General features: G+C 39.0%; 1 protein-coding gene across 2 annotated transcripts in view; it reads left to right on the forward strand.

Moving 5' to 3' along the window:
• PPP2R5E (protein phosphatase 2 regulatory subunit B'epsilon) overlaps positions 1–24,669 on the forward strand; it is a 71,279-nt gene extending 46,610 nt beyond the window's left edge. For both annotated transcript variants that reach the window (XM_054634603.2, XM_054634604.2), the window contains exons 4-14: positions 6,224–6,325; positions 8,903–8,995; positions 12,905–13,035; positions 13,120–13,179; positions 13,809–13,917; positions 14,915–14,968; positions 15,065–15,115; positions 15,975–16,094; positions 17,825–17,952; positions 19,741–19,842; positions 22,456–24,669. In XM_054634603.2, the coding sequence (XP_054490578.1) occupies positions 6,224–6,325; positions 8,903–8,995; positions 12,905–13,035; positions 13,120–13,179; positions 13,809–13,917; positions 14,915–14,968; positions 15,065–15,115; positions 15,975–16,094; positions 17,825–17,952; positions 19,741–19,842; positions 22,456–22,555 (1,050 nt within the window). In that variant the 3' untranslated portion in view covers positions 22,556–24,669. The remainder of the gene's footprint in view (positions 1–6,223; positions 6,326–8,902; positions 8,996–12,904; positions 13,036–13,119; positions 13,180–13,808; positions 13,918–14,914; positions 14,969–15,064; positions 15,116–15,974; positions 16,095–17,824; positions 17,953–19,740; positions 19,843–22,455) is intronic.
• The last annotated feature ends 991 nt before the right edge of the window (positions 24,670–25,660 follow it).

Consider the following 25,660-nt stretch of genomic DNA (forward strand, 5'->3'; position numbering starts at 1 on the left):
GAGTCCAGGACAGCATGAGTTTTGTAATGCTGTCTAGAGTTCAAGTTCATTCATTGGCAGGCTTTCACTTGATCTCCTGCCTGCTCTAGAGGTGAGGAGCTCTTTTTGCTGGTAATGTGCTTTAATTTGTAGATACTTTAATTTGTAAGATACTTAGCTACTGCTATGATTTTCCAGACTGTATTATAGAATTACCTTGGCACACATTAAATAAATTATTCTTCCATTGAATCATCTGAAACCTTAGTTACAAGGAGATAGTGATGAATGGGGTTACTGGTAGGGTACCCAGATATAGTTTGGGTCTGGGTGACCTAGAGTGGAATTGCAGAGCTCCAGTTCCCAGCAGGGAGGAGGTTGTACCTGGGGCTGGGGCTGAGCTAACACTTCTAGTTCAGATCCAAAGTGTCATAATCCACCCTGGTTCTTGTCAGAGTGAACAAGATTAGAACAAGGGGTAGTGGCTTTAAACTGGAAGGGGAGAACAAAGGGTAATGGCTTGAATTTGGAAGGGAATAGGGCCAGATGACATGTTAGGATGGAATTCTTCACTGTTAGCTTGGCGAGCCACTGGCACAGGTTGTCCAGAAAAGCTGTGGCTGCCTCATCCCTGGAATTGTTCAAGGCCAGGTTGGATGGGGCTTGGAGCAACCTGGTCTAGTGGAAAGTGTCTCTACCTGTGGCAGGACAGATGAGAATTAGATGACCTGTAAGGTCCCTTCCTACCCAAACCCTTCTGTGGTTCTATGAGAAGTTTCAGGGTTTGTCAGTTGGGTTTCTTTTGGGCAAAGCCTCCACTGTAGAAGTATAGCTACTGCTTTTTTCAGTGCAAGATATCACTAGAAAGCAACTCCTCTCTCTAAACACACATGGTGTGGACACTGCACCTGAAATCCAGCTGTTTTCTCCTACAAACTCACTCCTGTTGTAGTTCTGCCAAGAGAAGCATTGCCCAAGGATCTCAGGTTTTCTGCTTCCTCATCTGTATGGATGGAAGCTGCCACCACCACTAAGTGGGTGAGGGTAAGCCAACAAGTTTAGGAACCCTGATCCAGAGCTAAATTCTTGCAGGTTATTGACTGAATTTTTAGAAGACGTAAAGGTAAAGGGAAAATGAGAAGAACTGTTTTCCCCCAGCCTGTGATCTGGATTGTTGACTGTGTTCACAATCCAATGTAGTTCATTTTGATGCAGCCAAGTCAAAAGTAATGCTTCTGGGCAAAAGAAGGCACATAATATTAAGCCCTGAAAGACTGTATTCAGGCAAGCAGTGGTGCAGAAAAGAACCTGAGCATTGTGGATTGCTTATCATGAGTATCTTAATATGAATTTCTGGTACGCTGCACCGTTCAAAGAAGTGAATGTCGATAAATTAATATGACAACATGCAGGAGAAAAGAGGGAGATGGTCTGGCTTTTTATACCCCAGTGCACTTGTGCACAGGTGGGAGGTCAAAGGAAGGAAGCAAAAATAATCACAGGATTAAAAACAAACAGAGAAACCAACAACTGCCTGGGTTTAGGAGCTTTGTTTTTCCATTTAACGACACAGAGGTTGAGAGTTGTCATGTCTATAAAAAAATCCCTATCTATAGATAGACACATACTGCATATGCAAATATATATATATACAGGTGGAAAAGAGATCTGGTGGTTTAACAAGAACCAACAGGGTATCAGGCAGATTCAACCTTGAGATCACAAACAGTGCTGTAGCTAAATTGGTAGTGAAACTTTAGGAAAAGAGAGCTGGTGGAACAGTTTATAATCTTTGAAGATAAAATTAGATACTACATTTTGTAAGATGTTCTTTAGTCAAACTTCTGGGAACAATTCAATGGTTTTATAGAGAGATTATAGCTGAGTGACTGCAGTAGTTGCTTCAGGCTCTAGAATATGTAAATCTGTAAATGATATTAAAAAACTCCACATATGCAGATGTGTTTCAGAAGGACAAGCCCAGTGTCTTTTCTGGGGGCCAGTGTTGTCTCCAGGTTAGCATGGCTTCATGTTATGACTTAATTACATTTTATTGCTTCTGTGTGTTATTATTATGCACAGCAGTTTAAACATTGTGAGCAGAGATACTGGGTTTCAATTTTATATGTACATGGGGTTTATTTGGATGATTCCACATATTTTTAATTGAAGAACAGGTGTTCCCTGTAAGCTAAATGGGTATCCACTTACCCTGGTTTTATATAGAGAATACATTAGACTTTGCAGTGTGTGTGTTTGTTTTCATTTCAGCTTTCATTCAGGAAGACTATTACTGATAAAAATCTTTGTTTCAAACAGCACAGAGTAGAAGTGCTCAGCTGCAATTCAATTTGTGAAGTGTTTCTATTACAGTGTTGTCACTTTTATAGCACTCCAGTGAGGGGCAGGGAGAGGACTTCTCAAAACATGAATTTTGACTTCAAACTTGATCCTTTTACTACCTTCTTTTCTAAAAGTTATTTTGAATATAAATATGGTGATAAAGATTTCTTGAAGCTTGATGCTTTTACCTGTATATTCTTAATTTTGTGGTTGTGCATTGCCAGGTACCAACGATCAGATCTGTTCAGAAATTGCAGCTCACTCTCTGTGGGGGGGTTGCAGAGCAGCCTTCCCTGTCTTGTTTGTTTTTAACAAATTGACATTGACTTGTAATTGCCTGGGAGAATTTTTGTCTTGCATCTGGCTGGAGTTAGGTGTTAGATCAGATCTTAAGAAGAAATTCTTTATTAAGAGGGCAAGTGAAGCACTGGCCCAGGTTGCCCAGAGAAGCTGTGATTGCCCATCCCTGAAGTGTTCAAAGCTGGGCTGGTGGGGTTTGCAGCAGCCTGGTCTAGTGGGTGGCATCCCTGCCCATGGCAGGGTGTTGGAAGGACATCACCTTAAAGGTCCCTTCCAGCCCAAGCCACCCTGTGATTCTGTGACTTGTGCCTGACTGACACAGAGCTCAGAGGTTTCTGTGCATCTCCAGTCTGGAAATCTGTCATTTCAGCATTTCCACTTGGGTCTGGTTTTTGGTTCAGTGCCAATGGGTAGATTCAGCTGCTTGTTAGGTTGGTTTCTGGCACTTGGGTGTTGAGATGCTGCATGATGGAGGAGCTCTGGTGGACTTTGTACACCCAGTTTGGTGTGTGCCTCTGAAGGGTACAGCCATGGAGAAGAAGGTGCAGGTGTTTCTGAGGACAGAGAGGGGACATCTGTCTTGATACAACTTTCTAGAATATTGGAGTTCTGGTTTGCCTTCCAAAAGGATCATCTGGGCTTGGAGGCATTCCTAATCCGTGGCAGACGGAAGTCAGTATTGATCCATGGTCATTGGTGTTGGCTTTGGGACAGGAACCACTGGGGACTGTGTGTGCAGGCCTGGCAGGGATGTCCTCTGGCTTGATGATCCAAGAAAGGTCAGGAGAGAAATGGTTCAGCTATCCAGCTGAAGGGATTTTGGCATGCTGCTTGGGCCCAGGGATAAATTCTAAATAGCTGCCTTATGCCTATCTGAGGGAAAGTCTTTCCAGATCTGATGTTCCTGTGTTATGTGGTGGCTGTCAGGGTCTCCAAAGTACAGCTGGGCAGTTCATGCATGGAAGGACTTGTTGTCTTCAGTTCTCCCTTAGAGGCTTATAAACATTAACCACCCAGAGGCTACTGATTTAGATAAGCATGCTATAAATTGACACTGCATGTAAATGAGCTATCGTGCTGTGTTGTGGTGATTAATGTAACTGTAATGGCACACATTATCTCCTAAAGTTATGATAACCTGGGGAAATCACTTAAAGATAACCTGTTCTGTCTGTTCTCCTCAGGAGGATATCTGCATTTTGGCTCCACATAGCTTATCTTTACTCCTGATGCAAACCAGAAAAATAAAGAGAACAAACTGCATACTAGGACCGTAATGCAAGCAGGATTCAAGCTTGCATTGCATTTACTCCTGCATGATAATTTTCTTATGCAAAAAAAACCTGCTTTTGAGTTGCCTTGAGACTGGCATTTTTTAATAGGCACTCTCCAGAGATCAAACTAATTTTGTCCCAAGCTCAAGATCCAGGTGTCTGTGCTGGGACTTAGCTAATTGTTGCTGAACCTCTCATGCTTCTGTCATGCTGGTAAGGCCCTGGCACTAACTGCTTGAGGCTTGGTTTGACTTAATTTGAGTCTTACAGGAATTTGTCTTTGTTTAGCTCTTCATTCTGAAAGTATGTACTTTCCCTTGCAGGTTTTACTTGTGCCATAATTCAGTATTTGTTCCAGTTTCTAAACAAAACAGCTGATGAGTGATCTGTAGGTACAAGTTTTAATAATACATGTATAGTTAAATTTGCAGAAAATTTTCTTTGTTTCAAATTAAACTTAAAGCAGAAAAGGGAAAAAAAAAAAAGCTGCCTTTGGTTTTCTTAGTTTCTTATTTTGATCCAAATCCTGAGAGAGCTGGGATTTTTGACTGTAAAGCATTAACAAAAAATGCTTGAGTAAGTATTTTAGAATCCCAAATCTTAGGATTTAAGGTACATTTCCCACTTTTTACTTGGAAATCCTTTGGGCTGTCTATCCTCTCTTGTGTTCTACCATAGAAACTCTGTCTTGCTAATTGTGATCACTCTCCTCCTCTCCCTGCGTTTTCATATCAGGGATAGTAGAAGGAGGAGCTCAAGAATCCTTGAGGGAACACAAACTGTAACATGTATGTATTCCTGCAATAGTTATTTGACCTCTCATGAGATTAGAAATGTCTCTTCATGAAGGGGCTCTTGAGAGAAGTGAATGAGCTGGGGAAGAGAAAGGAGGAAAGGATCTTTTCCTAATGAGTGCCGGCAGTCACTCGGTGCTGTGGCCCAGGGCGGGAGGAGCTCAGTACCCCCAGCGCAGCTGCAGGAAATGCTGAGTCTGTCCAGGCTGGAAGCAGCGCTGAGCTGTACAGAGTGGGGCTCCTGTGGAGCCTGCCGGACTGGAACTGCAGTGGCACACACCCTCTTGTGGCAGGAAGGGACAAGTCCCAGCACCAACCAGTGTGGCCTCTTCTTTTCTGTGCTCCTCGGTTTGCCTTGCTCACTCTGTTGGGTCCAGTGAACATCCCTGTGCTTTCCTGCACTTGCCTCTTTCATCTTTCTGTTTCTGCAGTGCTTGAATCTGTTCTGTTTGTCTTGCAAATTTTTAAACTTCACCCTATTTAAATCTGGTTTTATCAGCGTTTGGATTGTATATAAACTGTGGGCTTTAAAGTGCCCTTTCTCACAAAGTTGCCAACATACTGAAAATACTCCTTACAGACTAAAACATTTACAGGAGCAAAAAAAGCTGGAAAAAATAAACAAGGATGCTGAAGAACATACTAGTTTTGTGTCTTAAATGGCTTAGTTTGTCTGAACTACTATGAAGGGGTCATGTATAGATTAGGGGATAACATGCTGCTTTTCCCAGCTGTTTGATTAACCAGCTTAGGGATGGGTCAGATGCACAGGAGCAGAGCAAGGAAGGCACATCGTCACCTTCCAAGTGCTGAGGGGCCCTACAGCATGTTTGCAGTTATCAGATTTGCTGCATAATAAGCTGTACGCTCCATTCAGCACTCTAATTAACCCAGGAAAGCTCTCTGGCTCAGTCTTTGCTGATAGCATGAACCTCACAAAGCCAGGCAGTCTCACCAAAGTACCTCTAAATAAGATTAAGCAAAGCGAGCCAGCCATGAAATAAAATGTAGGCTAAGTGTCGAGCAAATGCTCTTATTTGCTTTCATTTAGTACCAAGTTCTGTACTTGGCATGAGGTGTCCAAGCATTTAATGTGTGAGTAGCACTTGGAACTCCTAGCAAGTGCTGACAGATGAGACCTTAATCATTAATGTTTCTCTGTACAGACAAAAATAACCAAATGCTGTATGACAGCACTTATAAACACGAGTTGATGGTATTTCCTACAACTCCTAAGCAGTCCTGGCTCCCACTGATGCCCATCAGGATTGGGAATTACATGTTGGGGGAACATGGTGGCAGACTGGGTAATGCTGGGGTATCAGAGGAGAGGAGAAAAGCCGAGGCTGGTGGCAGGTTTGTAAAGTGACAGGTTCCTTAGCCCTGTGCTGCTGCTAAAGATCCTTGTCAGACAGCAGGAAAAAGAAACAGTGTTCAAGGGATGGAGGATGGAGCAGGTACAGACATACAGGGTCCTAAAATCTATTACCTGTTTGCAGAATGGATCTCATCCTCCTTTCTTTGCCTTTTCAGGTATCTTGCAATATCTTCAGAACTCTCCCACCTAGTGACAGCAATGAATTTGATCCAGAAGAAGATGAGCCCACCTTGGAGGCATCGTGGCCGCACTTACAGGTTTTTCATTATTTACCTCAGAAGAAATTCTTGTCATTGCTTGGTGTATCTAATAATTTTCTCAGCTTTTTTTTTTTTTAACCTGTGGATCAGAACTAGTCTGTGAGACACTAGCATTTATTAATACTGTTGATGATTCTAATATAGTACCTACAGAAAAGGGAGAGAACTTTGTGATATTTCCAAACTGTTAAAGTTTTCTTTCCAAATCATATTGATGGTGTCCCTCATATGCCTGTTTTCCTTCACTGATTTTAAAATTATTTTGCTTTCCCAACTGCTTTGATGCACAAGTATTTTTCAACAACTGCAGCAAGAGCATTGTAAGGATGACACTGCTGGCAGTTTTGCTTTATTGAGGGTGGTTAATATTCATAGGAAAGTGTACAGGTGTTGGCAGCTGATCAGAAAAATGAATGAAAAGCTGCATCCCTATCTAAGTCCTTCTCCTCAAGGTTTGCTCCCAGGTGTTTGGAGCAGGATTCAAGCTCACTCAGTAGCATCCCTTCCTCTGAATTTCAGTTGTCAAAACAAGGGCTTTTGAGACCCCCATGTGGAATAACACTGCATCCAGGGCTGGGGTTATTAGCACAAGAAACCCGTGGGCCTGTTGGTGTGTGTCCAGAGAGGAGGGTGCAGAGATGATCACAGGCTGAGAAAGCAGGGCTTGTTCATCCTGGAGAAGAGGAGGCTCCAGGGAAACCTCATTGCAGCCTTCCTGTTCTTAAAAGGGAGATTATAAAAAAACAAGGGATGGTGACTTTTTACATGGTCAGATAGTGATAGGACAAGGAGAGATTCAGATTACACTTTATTAAGAAGCTCTTGACTTGTGAGGGTGTGAGGGCCTGGCACAGAGGTTGCCAGAGAAGCTGTGGCTGCTCCATCTCTGGGAGTGTGGAAGGCCAGGTTGGATGAGCAGCCTGGTCTTGGGAAAGGTGTCCCTGCCCATGGCAGGGGTGGTGAAATGAGGTGATCTTTAATGTCCTTTCCAACCCAAACAATTCCATCATTCTGTGATTTAGAATGAAGAACATAAACTAAACTGGAGAAAACATCCTTGATACTAATGCAGTAAATTCCTTTATAGAAAATATAGATGAAAATCCTGTGTGTGTTAGTCAGGATAATGACTCACACCACTGGTAAATTTACAGGAAGTTTGCTTGAGTAACAGTTTGTGGAGTTTGGGTGTTTTTGTGAGCAAAGGAGCAGAATTGATCTCAGCCTGAAATGAGGATTTTATTTTACAGTTGCATGCACAATCCTGTGAGTGTTTTTTTTTTTTTTCACTCTTTTGTGTTCTCTAAATCAGAATCTGTTGAAATGTAGGTTCATCCCTCATTTATATTTAAATTTCACAAAAAATAAGAATCTTCAAAACTTCAAGGCAGCTCTGAGGAGCTGTGCCTGCCTGGAAACAGCACATTCAGTGACAGTGGTGCTGTAGTTCAAAAAGTCATTACTTGCATGGAAATGAGGGAATTTCTTACCCAGTGGATGACTTAGCATTGTCAAGAAGAAATTCACCAAGTATTTGTGAAAAGTCAATGGAATTGATTTTCTGATGATTTAATGTTGGTGTTATGTAAGCTGTCACTTTTCCCACAACTTATTTCTCAACCTCTTTCTTTCTTTTGATTTCCCATTGCTTCCTTTGAGAAGTCAGAGAACCCTGTTAGAAAGTACCAGCAGCAGTTCTGCAGCATGTTGCTGTCAGGGAAGAGTTTAAAATGATTTTAAAATGTAATTTTGAAGCTTCCTTTCTCCTTTCAGTATCAATATTCATACTCACTAAAGACAAAAAGAAAAAAGTTTTCAGTGGCTGCTCTTTATGAAAAGGTTCTGCCAAGAGAATGGCTGGCTGGTAGCTCATTACCAGTGACAGATCAGAGTTGCTGTCTTAGGAGGCCACAGCAGTCTCTGTTTCACTTCACTTCCTTGCTCCCTGGTTTTTATACTCTTCTTTTTCTCCACTAAATGAAAAGTCTTGCATGTCCCACTGAAGAGTTTAGGTAGAGATGGAGCTGCATGAAAATAAGCAGATTTTCTCCAGCCCTGAGGCTAATCTTAACAGTAAGTTAGGAACTTCTGAATAAATTCTGGTTTGTAGTCTTCTTCTGTGTTTCAAGTTGTACTAGAATACTACTCCAAGCAGTTTCTAATTTAATTTAAATATTTCCAACTGTTTCACCAACCCCTTCAGAATTGTAATGTCTGTATTTGATGTGTCTTCAGCAGTTCAGAGGGCAGTTTAAATGTGCTTCCCAATTACTCTGGGAAGCTTTACAAGATGATAACAAGCATTACAAGATGGCAGTGCCTGTTCTTGGTGATGAAATGTCTTTGACTGGAGTTAAATAAGCAGAGGCAGCTTAAAAAGCTCATGTAATTAATTTTAACTAAAAGGTGGCAATTTGATAAAGGAGAAAAATCTTCTCCATTTTTTTAACCCTTTGTACTAGGGAAAAATAAGCATTTAATCTTCTAACAAAATAGTTCAGGGAAATACTAAAAATATAAAGAGTAATCAAGTCATAAACTAAACCCATGTTTTGTTTATTTTTTGTTTTGCAGCTTGTATATGAGTTTTTCATACGATTTTTGGAAAGCCAAGAATTTCAGCCCAGCATTGCCAAAAAGTACATAGATCAGAAATTTGTATTGCAGGTAAGCTGGTGTGTTTTCTTTAAGGCTTAGTGGTGCTTTTGGGGAAAAAAAAATCCTTTAAAAGATATAGTTTAGAATTTGAAAGTGTAACTTCATTTGCAACAGAAAAAGTCTAAATCAGCATCTACAATGAAAGTTTTCAATCTGTGGAGGTAATGGAAAAAGGTGTGTGTGTTTATATGTCAGTCTCTGTTACTATAGATACATAAAATAGATGGTTTGGATCCAGTTTCAATACCTCAGTCAAAATATTTGACTTACTGGTTTTGAGACAGAGCTGAAACAGTAACTGTTGAAAAATGAAAAGTTTCCCACCAAGTAGTCTCAAAATACTGTTCTCTCTATCTAGAGAGACTACTTAAACACCAGTTTTGATGTGTCTTAGTATTGTTGATACATTTGTTTTCTGGGTAAGCCAGGACACCCCACAGATACATTTTTTTGTCTTCAGGTTTGAGAACGGGCCTGTCTTGGGTTTTGTTTTCCCTTCGTGAGTTTCTGTGTAACTGCAAAGTCAAAAAGAACTTTGTGCTTGATGCTGTCTGTAGCTTGCTTTTGAAAATCAGGGGAATTTAGAAAGATTGCTATTTAGTTAGAAAATGGAGTTTCCTTGCAGGCTGTCACTTGAATGAAAAAGCAACTGGAGCTGGCAGGAGAGACTCAGCATTTCTGAAGACCTTTCTCTTGCCCCTTATCACTCATGGAGCTTTTATTTTTCCCTGTACTGCTCAGGCAATAAAAGTTGTGCTTTTACAGTTCATCTGTGTTGTTTGGATGAAGAATACCTGAAAAATGTAGTGGACAGAGCAATTTCTGTCCTTACATTCAAAGTTTCAAAGAAGATAATTCAGTTTCCTTCTCGATATCACAAGACCTTCTCCATCCTACAAAAGCAGTTGGATATTCTTAAATTTTTACTTTTTCCTTCTCCTAAACACAAGAGCCTTTTTCATCTGGATCAAACTTCTGGTGGTTTCCTTTTTGTTCATCTCAGTACTGATTTGACAAGGAGGTGCACCAATGTGTTCAGTACCTGGTGGAGATAAAAGAATATGCATGACAAATCACTCCTGACAGGTTTTTCCAGGCTGGTTTTAGTTTGATTAGATAGAGCAGGATTGCATTAGGATGAATACATGTGCTCTCCTTCAAAAATCTGGTAAAAATAATTTAGATGCTCCTGTTCTGTGCTGCTGAACTTGGTCATGACTGGCAACATCCCACTCAGCCTTTTTAAGACATTCAAAACTGTCACTTTGGCACAGGAGAATGGGTCTAAACCAAGGATTTAATTTTTTTTGTTTTAATCTTGCTAGTTTTCATTAAATCTACTAAATGGAAGAATATTATCTACTGAAAGAGGGGAATATGAGATTTTAAAACCTACATATCAGAAAACATGATATGACAATTAAGAGGTCAAAGGAGTTCTATGGATTTCTGTTCTTGCCATGGAGTTTGGTGATGCACATTTTTATGTTGCTGTGCACAATATCAACTTAAAATTCACATTTTTCTATAAAAAGTTCTATTCAGACATATATATACATATACACACTACATATAAATAGTTATATTTCCATGTATGTAAATATTTTTTTGTGAGCTGTAGGAAATTGGGGTGTCCTTCTACTTCCTATTGTGTTTGTTGTGTGTCAGGAGTAGCTGCTGAGTACCTGCAGATCCCTTACACAGGAAGGCAATTTGAGACTTAAGAACAAGAAGCATTTTGGTGTCTTGTGACACTGACAACACAAGTGGGACTTTTGGAGTATTTGGAATCAGCTTTTTCTCCAAATTATTATTATTTTTTTTAATTTTAATGGCGATAAGGATGCCTATATGCAAAAAAAAATTAAAAGTTAGATTTTTACTGGACTTTTTTCAAACTTTTTGGTTGTTTATTTGTTTTTGCTTTCTTTCATTAAGTATAGCTGTATTTCTGCTTTCAGCTGTATGTTTTAATAAAATACTGTATTTACCAGTGTAGCTGTTCATTTCTAAAGCCTGCTTATGTACAGTTTGAAATGGTTGGCAGTGGTTGCTAAGAGACATACTATTCAAATATATCTACAAGTCTCTGTTATGTAGGTTGCTATTTTGGAAAATTAATTTCCCTTTTCTGTGTATGTTTAGAATAGTCAAAATAAATTATGGAAGTCTTGAAGCTTATTCCTAAAAATAAGACTTTATTGTTGAAACCTGAAAACAAATTGGACATAGCAAAATAATAGTCTTAGTATTATTATTTTTTTTAATGAGAGACTTAGTTTAGCAATGTTTCCAGAGAGGATCTGCATAAGAGAACTGGAAATATAAATACTTTTCAATCCAGTAAGAAAACAAAAAACATAAGTGCTTCCAGCTGTTTGCTGTCTTAGGCTGAAATGTGCTATTTGGGGAAGGATGAGGTGACTATTTATTTATTGAAATCCAGAGCTAATTGAGGAGAGCAATGTGTTTATAACCTCTGGAGGGCAGCTGACAAACCTCATACTTCCCTCATGAAATCCCCACCAGAGATTCTTACTGCAAGGAAGATACAGTGAGGTCTCACTGCAAGCTGCAGAAATGTTCCAAACAATGAGGAAGAATGTGTGCATCAGTCCTAGACCTGGACCTTAGAAAGCAAAACCCCAGACAGCCTAACAACTTTAAATCTTACTTTTTCTTACCTTTTTTCACCTCCTCAGAGTTATATAGCAGTTTAACAGAGATCAGGTGTAGCATGCACACACTGACATATCTACTTGCAGTAGGTATTTATAATTTATCTGTTTGTGAACCTAAGATAATTTTGTTTTCTGCCACTCCTGCAATGATTTTCTGACAGCATCTTACCCATTTGTAAGACCTGTTTGACAAACTGTCTTTATTTCTCTTGCAAGACAGGTACTGGTTCACAGTTTTTTTCATGCAAGACAGTTACTGGTTGCCTATGATTACTAAAAATTGCCTAAATTCCCTGGTTTCTGCACATTTGTGGCACTTGGTTGTCCTTTTTGCTTTAAAGTTTACCTCTGAATTTATTCCAAACATCCACCAGAATACCCAATGTTGTGGTGTCACAAAAAAAATGAAGAGGGTGGCTAAGGGAAAGCTCCTACTGTTGTGGCAGAGGATTCAAGGGGAATAAAACAAAGACCTGCAGGTGATATTCCTGCTGCTCATTTCATGCAGCTTCAGGTGACAGTGTTTGGGAAATATTTTGTACAATACCAGACACTAAACCACCATCTCTCTTGACTGAGTCTCACATAACCATTTTGCTGTGTATTTAAGAACAACTTAGTAAATGCAGGGTTTTTGTTATTGTTGTTTTTTATTTTTTTTTTTTTTAATTGGCATTGATAATGAAATCACCATTTTGTTCAAAGTGAAGGATTAATTCCCTCTGATGCTTTTGATTTGTGGCAATTGGTGGAGATCCCATAGCAGCAGATCCAGTGCTGGCATGGACTTCCCTGTTGAGTCTTTCCACAGCATGAGGGCCATGCAATCACTAGGAAGGCTTAAGAGCTCATCATATGAATTACAAGCAATTAGAAAAATGTGACCTTGACACAACCTTGTGAGAACAAAGTGTTAGAGCAAATGAGGATCTTCTGGTTCTGCAGAGTCAGGGAATGGTGGATGGTAAAGGGCAAACTGTCTTACCATATTTATTTTTGGGGAGAAGAAGGGCAGCATTTTGGAGCTAGTTAATCACAAATTGATTATTCTGAGGTGTATGATGTTATACTGAAGTTCCAGCAGGCTTTTTTAATACTGGATATCTGCTGCTTGGGTACCATGGATGTCATATTCTTTCATTCATGTGTTTTCATGAATTCAATTTCATACAGAAGTCTGTTGTGTCCTACTTGTCAAACGTCTCCTGTTTCAGTTCTCTTTTTCCTTTAAACCCAGCTGTTGGAGCTGTTTGACAGCGAAGACCCTCGGGAACGAGACTACCTAAAAACAGTCTTGCACAGAATTTATGGCAAGTTCCTGGGCCTTAGAGCATTTATCCGAAAACAGATTAATAATATTTTTCTACGGTAAGTTGTGGAAGAAGGTGCTTTTCATTTATGAACCCTTTAGGAAACTGATATATTGCTTATATTTAACTTTTCTTTTTTTAGATTTGTTTATGAAACTGAACACTTCAATGGCGTAGCTGAACTGTTGGAAATTTTAGGAAGGTAAAGGAGTCTTTATTTATTATCTAACTCAGACTTCCCTTGTGCACACGTCAGGATAGTGTCAGATTTGGAAAAAGTATTATGATAATCCCTGACTCTGAAAACAGATGTGTGCACATGCTCATCTTTAAGCCCATGTGCAAATCTCTGTCACATCTTTGCCAAGAATATATAGCTACAAGTTAGAGCCAAAGTGTTGGGTTGATTTTATGTGTGTGAGTCCATTAAACACTGCACACTTCACCCTTCCATGCTGGAGGATTTATTCTGAGCACACTTAGCAGAGGGAATGTTATGAGTGAATCTAATTTTGGTAGGTTAATTACTCAAGACCACCTTGCTCAGATGAATTGACAGACCACATAGACAAGGTTTTCTCTGTTTGGCAACAGTTCTGTGCAGCTGTTTATGTGGTTATTCCTAATGGGAGCTGGATTGCTACCTAGATATGAACTGCCCTGTTAATACAAATCAGGACCAAAGTCAACAGCTGTTTACAAGTGCTGTTTGTAAACAGCTGCTGACTGCTAAATAGATTTTAATCTAGAAAGTGCTTTTGTACTGAACAAAACCTCAGTATTGTTCTCTGTGATGATGACACTAACAAATATTTCTTTTCTCATTTCCAGTATTATCAATGGTTTTGCTTTACCTCTCAAGGCAGAGCATAAACAGTTTCTGGTGAAGGTGCTGATCCCTTTACACACAGTCAGGAGTTTATCGCTCTTCCATGCACAGGTAGAAATTATGAAAATATTTCTTGTTCAGTAAGAATTACATGTATATTTTTAAAGGTTGCATTTAATTACATGACCATAAAAAGGGAGGGAAAATTCTAAATGTGGAAAAAAACCACAATCGATTTTTTTCCAAATTAATTCAGTATCCTTTATATGATAAATATTTAGCTTCTGTTCTGCTTAGGTAATTAAAAGCATAACATGCATCTGTAATAGTTTGGAAATTTTATTTAGTAGTTAGGCTCTCTCTAGCTTTTCCTCTCTGCTCTTTTCTCATTCTCACAAGTTTGCCTTTCCCATTCTCTCTCCCAAGAGGATGTTTGGGTTTCCTTAGTCTTGTCCTGTCAAGGCTCTTCTTCACCCTGGCAACCTTCTGAATACTAATACCCACATTTTTTCATTTCATATTCTCCCTCAGAGATTCCTTAATACTGCATTTATGCTCTCATAAATCTTTTTATACCCTCAGCGTTCATGATGTAATTTTTCCTCTGATACTGCTACCTGTTGCCTTTCTCTCTGATTTTCAGATAGTGAAATTTTTCAGTATTTCTTATGGTGATAAAGCTCTGCTGTCTAAGTATGTTATTCCAGGTTTTAGCTGTGTCGACTCATCTTGCAAGAATTCTCATGACTTTGCTGTGTAAAATTAGTAAAAAGTTGCACTTTAAGAGAGTAGCAGAAGCTTCAAAACATTGCTTGTGTGACTGTATTTAGAATCCCAAGTTGTTCTGATTTTTATTTTATATGCTATTTCGTCACTCTAATTGTTCTTGTATAGAACAATTGTTTCTTATAAACTCATTTCTTATAAACTGAGCTTTGAATGGATTTGCACAGTGCAAACTCTGCATCTCAGTCTAAAATTGGATGTAGCTTGAGAGAGATGAATAGCATCTTGCCTTAAGTTTTTCTTTTTAAAAAAGTTGGGGTTTTGTGGTTTTTTTAATAGAAATGTTCTAATTTTGTTTTTGTAAATTCTTATCTCTTCACAGCTGGCGTATTGCATAGTACAGTTTCTGGAGAAGGACCCCTCACTCACAGAACCAGTAAATATTTCTTTCATACTTTTTTTTTCCGCTATGAATGCTTTAGCCCATAGAGAGAAAAGTATAAAATCTAACTTCTTTTTCCTTCTAATTTAGGTTATTAGAGGTTTAATGAAATTCTGGCCAAAAACCTGCAGTCAGAAAGAGGTAAGAGATATGCTGGTATTACAAAGAAAAAAAAAGAGTTATTTTGCTCTAAAACATAATAAGCAGGGGTCTTTAATTCGTGGTTGATAGCATGTGCTGTGGTGAAGCTTGGTATTATTTCTTGTAGGTGATTTTTCAATACTTTAATTCTAGTTTTTTGAACAGTTTTGACTGTGCAAAGTTTGATGAGTCTGGTTCCTATTCACAAAATAGTTCCTGGTTCTGCTGCAGAGAATATTTTAGAAAGGAGAAAATAAACGTAGTTAAGGATAGGTTGGAAAACTCTGTTAGATTTGGAATTGTTTATCTATGAAGACAGTATTTTTCCAGTGAGGGTAAAAGATGCTTTATGTGGTGTTTACCTACTAAAGATGCTTTATGTGGTGTTTACCCACTAAACATGTAAAAGATGCAGTTAAACATGTGCATTTTTGTTTCAGATGCAAATCAGAGTTTTCCTAGTGAGGTTTTGTGAAACAGCAAAACTGTTATTTTCAATATTGCTCTCAAAAATGAGGTACAATTAGGAGAATCTCCTTAGTTACTGAAGTTTAAGCCTTTGTTCAGATCTTGGTATGAGACAAGGTTTTCAGCATGGATGTTTATACTGGTGCAATTCTGAATTTTATTCAAAATATGTTAAAGGCAGCATTTGAAGAAGAAACTTGTCCTTGTTTTAAGGGACTGAGTCCAGAAGTTGCCAGTGGTAGAACTGATGACATTTTTTGAGACAGGGTCTCACTGAGCTGAGTGAGGTTTCCATTTCTTCCTGAAGCAGTAGAATTTGGAGGTTGCCAGCATTCTGCAGAACAAGATGATTTGGAAGTTTTATGTTCAATGCTTTCTTTTTTGTCTTTAGGTCATGTTCCTAGGAGAGCTGGAGGAAATCTTGGATGTAATTGAACCATCACAATTTGTCAAAATCCAGGAACCTTTGTTTAAACAAATTGCCAAGTGTGTCTCTAGCCCTCATTTTCAGGTCAGTGGTAAAGGTTATTGTTCATATAGGAATGTATAGTCTCAGTTTCAAACATAACTCCCCCCAAATGTAAATATTATTCTATGTTACGTTTTTAAGTACTTGTCTTCTGTGGAAGAGGATATGTTGGGGTGGAAGGTTAGCTCTGAGCTCCATTAATAACTTGTTGGAGATGTTTGGGGTTACAGCACAGAGCTGCTCCTTCTGAGCCCCTCACAAATCCTTGACCTGTGTCCAAGCAGGCTGTGAGCTCTTCCCACTATGGGTGGCTGTCAGGACCCAGGACATCCCTCTGGCTGTCCTGAGCAGCCAGGACCCCTGCCAGGGGGCTCAGAGACCCTGGCACAGAGCCCAAGATGCCCCTGTGGGTTTGATTATGACCCCTGGAGCAAGTGACCAACCTTAGATGAAGATCTGCAAGGCATGACAAATTAAGTAGGATGACTGAATTTATCACAAGGTGAAAAAGTAGATTTTGGGTTTTTTTAGAATGGGGATTCAGGAGGCAAGATGGAGGGATCTGGGCATGTCCAGCCTTTCTCCTTCTTCTTCTTGGCCTCCATCTTCTGCTGTAATGTTGGCACTTTTAGATTGGTTTAGAGTAGAAGCTCACTGTCTAACATAGGTGATAGGTATTGGGAAGTAATTGTAAGCATTGTACATGTAGTTTTTGGTATAAAGACATAACACCACCCTGGGGCAGGCAGAGTGCCTGGAACTGCCCTGCTGGATGGACCTCGGCAGGGCAGGAGAAAGAATTTTACAGATAAGGAACAATAAACAACCTTGAGACCGAGAAATGAAGAGCTCTGACTCCTTCTTCAAGCACTGGGCTGGGAAAAGAGACTTCCCAGCTTTTCTTGGGCTCACTCTGACCAGCAAGAGAGCCCTACAGGTGGCAGGTGCTGGCCCTGTAGACCCTGGAGGATGGATTTCCTCCCCAGTTTTGGTGCAGTCTTGTGCAGTTCCTGTTTTCTGACTTGATTCCTTCTAACCATGTACCCACGTGTGTGGTTAGAGGTGACACAAACTCTGTAGCCTGTTTTAATCACATTGTATAATGGGAGGAAGGGGAATGGATGGGATGTAACTGGATAATGGATGTAATGGATGTGAAGAGGATATAGAGTTCATGGCCTGTAGAGGCTCCATATTAAGCCTGGTGATCTGTCCTGGCACAAAGACAGATGTGACTTTTCAGCTCTTCCTTGGACTACATCCTTTTTTTAATCATAATTCAGATCAGCATCCTCCTTCCTACCCCCCAGCTCCTCTCCAAGATAATTACTGTCCTTGGTACCTTCCCCACACTTTCTCCTCCCTTTTCCAGCCCAGCTATGGGGCCTTTCCCTGTCTCCTTCCTCTGGTTTCCCAGCACTGCTGGGTTTTTTCCAACTGCACTCTCCCTGATTTTGAGGGAAAGGGTGATGGGAAGTCTGTCTGCTCTTCCTTCCCCTCCTCAACTGATGCTGTGTCTGCACCCAGTCTTCAGTGAGCAATAACACTTTGCTCAGGAAATAGAGAGTGGGTGCTGTGGGATCAGAACTACAGGATAGAAATTAATTCCATTAATGATGTTATGCTACTGATTAGAGTAGTTTAATTCCAAAACTAATAACTCCTGTTAGCTCATCTTTGTGGAGTTTCTCTCTGATTTGTTTTTCTATCAGAAAATCACAAAATTACAGATATCTGAATTCCTGTTCCTGTTTTATTTCTTTGACTTAAAGGTGGCTGAAAGAGCGCTGTATTATTGGAATAATGAATACATCATGAGTTTGATAGAGGAGAACTCAAATGTTATACTTCCCATCATGTTTTCCAGCCTTTACAGGATTTCTAAAGAGCACTGGAATCCGTAAGTTTGTGCATTTACACTTTATCTCTTAGCATTTGACATCCCACTGATAAACTCAAGGAATGTCTGCTGAAGAACATCTGAATGGGAGAGATGCACACTCAAAGCTGCTCTGAGCAAGTGCAACTCTGTTAATGACAATATATATTAGTCTGAACTTGAGCTTGTCTCAGTGTTTTTAATTAACTGGTATGTGTACAAAAATCACTACTTTGTAGGATAAAAATAGGCCTTCTCACAAGCTGGAAAAAAGAAGAAATAAAATGTTACATTGTTATTGAAGGAAAAATGTTGCTCATCAAGTGTTTCTCCTACGCAGTTTTTTTATAAACTGTTTGGCTCTTAAGCCTGATTCTAAACTGTCTAGAAGAATATCAGTTGGCATTAATAAAGCTTTGTGGCTGTGTCATCAGCTGATACCTCTGGGAGACTTTTGGTGTTGGCATTTTTTAAACATCCATGAAACACACAGACAATATATTCTTAGGTTGGGTTTTTTTTCTAAATTTATTTAAAAGCTGTTCTTTATGACAGTAATTGAACAGTTACTTAGTATTGATATTGTGGTAATTAGGCAATTTTATTTTAAACTTAATGGCTTAATAAAAAGTGTTTTTATGGAAAATTCTATTGCAGGAAGATGACATATATCCTTTATTTTAGTTGGAAAGTTTTTGTAAGTCAAGATGATTAGCATTTAGTAAAGCCAGTATTTTTAATGAGCTGTGCTATGTTCAGGTCCCAGTTGCTTTGAGACCTTACTGTAAAATGATTCATCTTTTCAAACATTGGTCTTTTTTTCCTGTACCTAGTCAAACTCTCAAGCTTGTGTGCTCACATGACAAATCTAATGCTGCTGGAAAGCCTCTGTAACTTAACACTGGTCACAAAAAGACACTTTCCAGTACCAGCCTCCAGCCTTTTAATATTATGCACTGAGATGCTTCTGGTAATGAGAATATTCCAGTATCACAATTTAGAGTTTTCATACCCACAGTAATTTTATTACACGAGCCAGGTAAAGACACGTCTAAAATAAAGGAGCTATTTAAAGAATTTCTATGTTTATAAGAAAATTTTTCATGTAGGCAACAAAAATGAAAGTTTATTTAAAGAGATGAGAGAGACAGGGGTGCGTGGGAAATGGCACATATTTTGTGTGTCCTGTAAGGATTAGCTCCAAAGGTTCCTGGCACTTGTACTGTTGATTCACTGCCTCCTGGCTGAGGAGCTGCTTCTTAAGCAGCCTTGGGTCTGAATATGACAGCCAGAGTAGTGGATCAGGAACTGTGAAAGGGAAAATGAATATGAACTGCATGAGCACAAGGAAATCACTCTTGAAATACAGCTTTGCATTTTGCATAGATGCACTGAATATTCAGCTTCATAGGAGAGTCATAAGGAAATATGAATCACTTTCATTTTGTGTTTGAATTCTATTCCTTCTGCCAGCGTTGATGATTTGAATCTCTGAAGTTGCATTCAGAATTGCTCCACAGCATGAGGGAAGAGGCTGTAGTTACATGTAATAGCTTTCTGTTGTTGCCTTTCACCCTAGAGTTTTGGCCTGCTCCATTTCAGTAGTCAGAAGGGACATGAAAGCTGATTCTCACCTTAAGGATGTTAATCCAAAGTAGTTTCAGTGAAATCGAAGAATTTACATAACCATACTTGCAGGAACAGAATTGGTCACAGAAAGGCTGGGAAGAGAAGACACTTTGTATTTCACGTTTGATTTCACCTGAAACTAATGGATTCTCTTCTTTCTTCTTTCTCCATGTTTCACAGGGCTATTGTGGCTTTAGTCTACAATGTGTTGAAGGCATTTATGGAGATGAACAGCACCATGTTTGACGAGCTGACAGCCACTTACAAGTCAGATCGTCAGCGGTAACTTTTTAAAGCTTTCTTTTGTCAGCTGTGCACGTGGCCTGCAGTTTAGTTCTCCCCTTACACTCAGATGCAGTTGCAGAATCTCAGACATTATAGACACTGCCCCGTTTTTGCCCTTGTCTGCTCGCTGGGCTGCTCTTTGCAGGATGTGAGATTGTGTGCAGGTTGTTCTTGAGGCTTTATTAAATACAGTGTCCATTGCATGACTTGGGAATCCACATTCCTTGGCAATTCTTTTTTGACTTCACATTCCAAAACACTGAAGTGTGTCAAGATCTTCAATGATAAAAGGAAAACAAGTGTTGAAAGGTAACACTTTGCTTAAAGACCTTAAAAAAAAAAGTTACACTGAGGTTTGGAAAGAGACATGAGGGGAAACCCCTAAGATTTGATTTTCCAAGCTGCTGTTTGTTGGCTGGATGTGATCTTAAAGCAAAGAGACATTTCTCAGCCTTTTTGTTTCTTATTCAGAGGTCTTGCTGTATCTGAGTCTTTCAGCATGCAGGATCCATTAAATACACCACTCACAGAGACATTAGTTCAACTTCAGTGCCTTCCTGTCTTTTCTGCCATTTTCCCTAATCTTTATTTTTCCATTACAGTGCAGCATCTTTTCTCAAAAGTTTCACCTTATGCAAAGATTAGGTAAAAAAAATGAGCAAATTTCAGGAACTTTGAGCAGGTTGCAACTTCATTTAAGCCATACTTTGGCTGTGACTCAGAGTTCCCCCAAGAAATGCAAAGGGCACTGCATATCAGCAGAGGTTTTTAGGGTAGTCTAACCTTGAAAGTTTTTGGCTGTTGTAGTTTTTTTGGCTTGTGTGACTGGAGTCACTGGCCTTTCATTGATCTTTGTTTTATAGCCCAAAAAATCTGCACATAACAGGCTAGTTCATTAATATGGTATTTTACTTGTAGAGGCTTGTTTAGAGATTGATTTGAACTAAGAAACCAGATATTCTTGATATGTGTTGATAAATAAGCGCCAATCACGTAGTGCAGTTGAGACAAACTCTGTGGTTTCCTAGCAAAAAGGCAGAGAGTTTTAGGACTGATCATCTAGTCCAGATATTCACTGAGGCAGCTTGGTGACCTGAATCCATTTGTGGTTGCACTTTGCCCCTTAAGATGAGAAATTCTGCTCTGAGCAGCACCAGACACTGCAGTGGTGTGTCCCGTGTCTGGATAATGGGGGAGGTTTAGTGGCTCAACTGCAGAAAGAATTTCTTTTGCACCTGGTGACATTGTACCTTCTTACCAAGGCTGGTGCTAACCATGTCACCATTTTTATTTGCTTCTTATAATTTTAAAATCTGAATATTTATAGGATATTTACCTTAAGGTTTTCAGAAAATCTTCAGCATCTTAATAAAACCACATTTTAGGAGGGTAGCTTTGATACCACTTAAAGCTTGAGGAGAAATATGTTCAATATTAATGGCTAGGATAGGTCAAATAAGTAAGTTGGATGAGGTGATCATCCTTTAACAGACCTTTAGGTAAGCAGGCATGTATTTCCTAATGATTAGAAGATAAATATTGGTAAGTAGCCTGAAAATGTAAGGCTATTTCGCTTATTCTTGTATTTAATTTTAAATACTTTCTAATAACAGTAGGCTCTTTTCTCTTTACTGTTCTTCAGGGATGTATCTGAAAGTTGTTTGTATTTTTTATATGTTTAAAATCCTCATGGGAAATCAGAATTCCAAACAAATGAGCCAGATGTTGGTATGCTGAGTGAATCAAAGTGTGTAGGAATGGTTCTAACCCCTTGAAATACTTCTCAAGACTTCTGTAATGTGACTGGCAGAGAATCTGTGTATCTGTCATTGTTAGATTTCCATTTCATCTAAACCTGCAAGGTGATGTCATAGAACTTGAGAGCATTTTGTGCCTTGCAGTCTCAAGGAGATTTATTCTCAGTAAGCTGAGGCAGAGACAGGAAATTTAGAAAGCAAACAATGCAGGTAAAGTAAATGTTAGGTTTGCTGTTTAATTTTCTCAAATCAGCCACTAAAGTCTGTTTTTAAAGCAAATGCTACACAGATCTTGCAGGAATTTGGTGTGGAAAAAGAGTAACTCACTGCACAAAAGGCACATCTTGTAGGTTGAACTTTGCCTTGGCTGGTGCCTAAGCTGTAGGGAAGCCAGCAGTCATGTAAGTAAAAAGAGTGATTCTAAAGGGATCAGGGAATGGTTCCTAGAAAGTTGCTGTGATTTACAGGATTATTTATATCTTAAATAAATAAAATGAAAATAATTACATAACTTAGTCCGAAATGTTAATTTTTATAATTTTGGCAGATCGGTTCTGTAGTACAAGTCCGCTGCATTTTTTAATTCCTCATTGCAAATGAGTGTCTATGAACACTGTCACTTTGGTCAGCTTACATTTTATGCTTTTCTCATACTGCTTTGTTTAGTTAAATTTATGTAGGTAACAAAAAGAAAAAGAAAATACTAAAAAAAAAGTTAAATATATGATAGGAAAATTGCAGTTGTGTTCAAGAAAATTAGTGCAGCTATTTAATGTCAGCTATTTTTTAACATAAATGTTATTTATCTCCAGTCTTCTCTCCTGCTAACTCTTTGTTTTATTTCATCTGTCAGTGAGAAGAAGAAAGAGAAAGAGCGTGAAGAACTGTGGAAAAAACTGGAGGATTTGGAATTAAAGAGAGGTCTTAGACGTGATGGAATAATTCCAACTTAACAAAAATACAAAACAGCATTATTAACCTGTGGAGTCACACATTTATGTAGTAGAAGATGGAGCAACAGTTTTCTGTATTGTGCAACTTTACAGTAGATTTCACATTTGTTTCATTATTACAACAGCACTGTATATACCTGTCTCTAAGTAAAGGAAAAAAATAAGGACTTTAATCCAAAGTTTGGACAACAGATGGACTTCTCAGAACTTTGCAAACATAATCATTGTTTTAACCCTTCTTTAAAACGAGTCTTCAAAGATCTGTTGATGAAAATTGCAATGTCAGATTCCATTGTCAGGACCTGTTCCTTATTTATCGTTAGCAGAGAGTATAATACAACTTTCAAATGTGAACAATCTTAAAATTTAGCTTGTCTTTCTGCTAAACTGTTACGTGTATTTATAGTAAAAGAGAAAAAAAGACTGTCATTTCCTTATGAGTTTGTGTAACATCCTCCTTCTCTGGATAACTTTACTGTAATTTGACTTTCTTTTCCTTTTGCATATCTTCATAAGTTGAATGTCCATTCAGATCAGGGCCATGAAAAACATTGGTCCTGAATAAAAGTTTTGTTTACTGGTGTGAGCATTTTTTTAGTACCAGGCTGTCTCTGGTGCTTCCTTAATTTGAACATTAGGAATTAAAAAACAAGTAGGTGATAAACATAGTAGGAAAGGGAGCTTTGGATTCGTGCACCTATTTATTGCAAATCCAAATTAGTGTCCACAATCCATGGAAAAAAAAAAAAAGGGCAGTGGTAACACCCTGGACTCCAATACCTAACCAGTATTAGTGATGCAGCATTGGACACACGTACCAGAGTTGGTTTAGAAACACCAATTGCTAAATTATTACAGTATGTTCTTATTGGACCATTCTGAAAGAATAAAGACACATGCTAAACAACACAAGCATGAAATTGATCTCCAGTGGTCATGGATCTAATTGGAAATTGAGTTGAGATAGCAGTTTGGACAGTTTGGAGTTGTTGCCTTACTTTTTAATATGTATTTATAAAGTGTTCCAGCAAAAGAGGATGTAGCCTCTAAGAAACATACTCTAGTGTTTTTGTGGTTCTAGTACTATTACTCATCACAGTACCAGCCCTATGGTCTTAGCTGGAAAGGATTCTGGATAATACACTTCTGCATTCTCATCTGGATGCTCATTCCTAACTACTGTATTTGTTACCAAAAGTGGTTCTACAAATGCTACTGAAAAAAAAAAATTCTGGAAATCCTAATGTTCTGAGTATTAATAATAAAGTTTAAAATGCTTTTATATCAAAGGTGCATTGTGACCAAATTGTTTAAAACAAAAGAGGAAAAAAAAATACAAAAACAAAGAAGAGGGCTGTATTATAAGTATACATTATTGGCTATCTGCTTTGTATTTGAAAGTGGAATCTTACATCTTTGGTAGGTAAAATGCTGATAAGACTTCTGTACAGTATATATTTAGCTAATGCAGTTGCATTATTCTATACCGGAAGGTATGTGTTTCAGGATTTTTCTCCAGGATGCTTTTGAACTGTTATAGACATATGACAACAGTGAATTGATAATCCTAAACCATCAATCCAGCAGTATTTACAGTATAAAAATGAATTGGTGTTCATGAGTCTTTGTGATAGTTGCAAACATGAATTTATGACCTGTTGCCATTGATAGAAATACAGTATAAATACAAGCTTGTATATTTTTCTTCCTACCATTTAAATATACAGTAGAATTTGAAGTTTTCTTGTTTTCGGGCACGGAAAAAAAAAGTAAAAAAGAATTCCCTCCTAGACTACTGACTGTTTCAGGATTATCAGGTCACAGTTTGTACTCCTGGGTCTGCACACACAAATGTTGTAAACTCAAGGCTTTGTAAGAACTTGACACTGTTAATTCTGGAAAGGAAAAAAAAAGTGGAACTAGTCATATGCAACACCAAACACAACATGATTTAATGGGATTACTATGAGCTTCTTTTAAGAACATTGACTGGGACTCAATGTAAATTAGGCAGTTACTGTCATAGTTGAAACATTTTATTTTAAAGTGCTGAAGCAAAGGTGCAAGCTGAAATACTGAAGATTAAATAAATTTATAACAAATCATGTCCCTTAGCCCATTGATTTTGACAGTCTTTTATTTCTGTTACCAAAAAAACAAACTTGCTAGTGTGATTTCTGTGTGAAATGATCATTTCACAGTACAAGAGGGTGGACTCAAACTCATGCTCAAAGACTATGTTCCATTGTGAAAAACTGAGAAAGAATGGAGGAATAAAACTTGATGTTCTTCACCCGGTGGAGTAAAACACAACAATGTGAAATTAGAAAAAGCACCTTGTCCTGTACTTAGAGTTTAGGTGAGTGTTGTTTGTTCATAACTATTTTTTGTTTTGCCATGTCATTCTACTCTTGATCATACAAAACTGACCAGAGCCTGGTGGGTTGCAATATTTTGTGGCCTCTGCCGCGGGGACAGCGGGGAGTGTCTGACATTCATAGATGATTTATCACTTCTGGGAAGGAATGTTCCTTCAGGAGAAGGAGATGATGTGCTGTTGGTGTGAAGTCCCTTGACTCCAAGGCCGGGTGATGCACCTGAAGAGGCGCCCGCTGCCAGGACCCCGCGTGTGCCGCAGCCCCGGCGCCGTGCCCGGCCCCGCAGGGCTCCCGCTGGAGCTGCAGCAGGAGGAAGAGGAAGGCAGCCCGTGGGCCCCAGTGTGATCAGTGCATCATAAATTACACTTTTGTTGGCTTCCTGAGTTCCACAAACCACCCTGGTTGGTGTCAGTGTTGTTCTTGACCGCTCGTCCGGCAGGCGCTGGGTGGTCCCGCGTGTCCTGGGCCACATTGGTCTCAGGGGGAAGGGTTGGGCACTGCCTGCTCACAGGAAGGAGCTGCGAGGGCGTTGGGTCATGGGGATGTAACAACTGTGCAAGTAAAGTTCCTCTCATACACTCTGAATTGACCACATGTTGCTTTCTTCATCTTGCACGTCTCCCGTACTGTTTTCCTTTCGTTGCTTTTGAGTGTTTTTTGTCTTTCTTCCAAAGGTTGGAATGCTTTAAGTAAAGGTATTCTAATGCCATTGGAGCGTTTGCTAGCA

Source organism: Agelaius phoeniceus, chromosome 6 (assembly GCF_051311805.1).
Source record: "Agelaius phoeniceus isolate bAgePho1 chromosome 6, bAgePho1.hap1, whole genome shotgun sequence".
NCBI lineage: Eukaryota > Metazoa > Chordata > Aves > Passeriformes > Icteridae > Agelaius > Agelaius phoeniceus.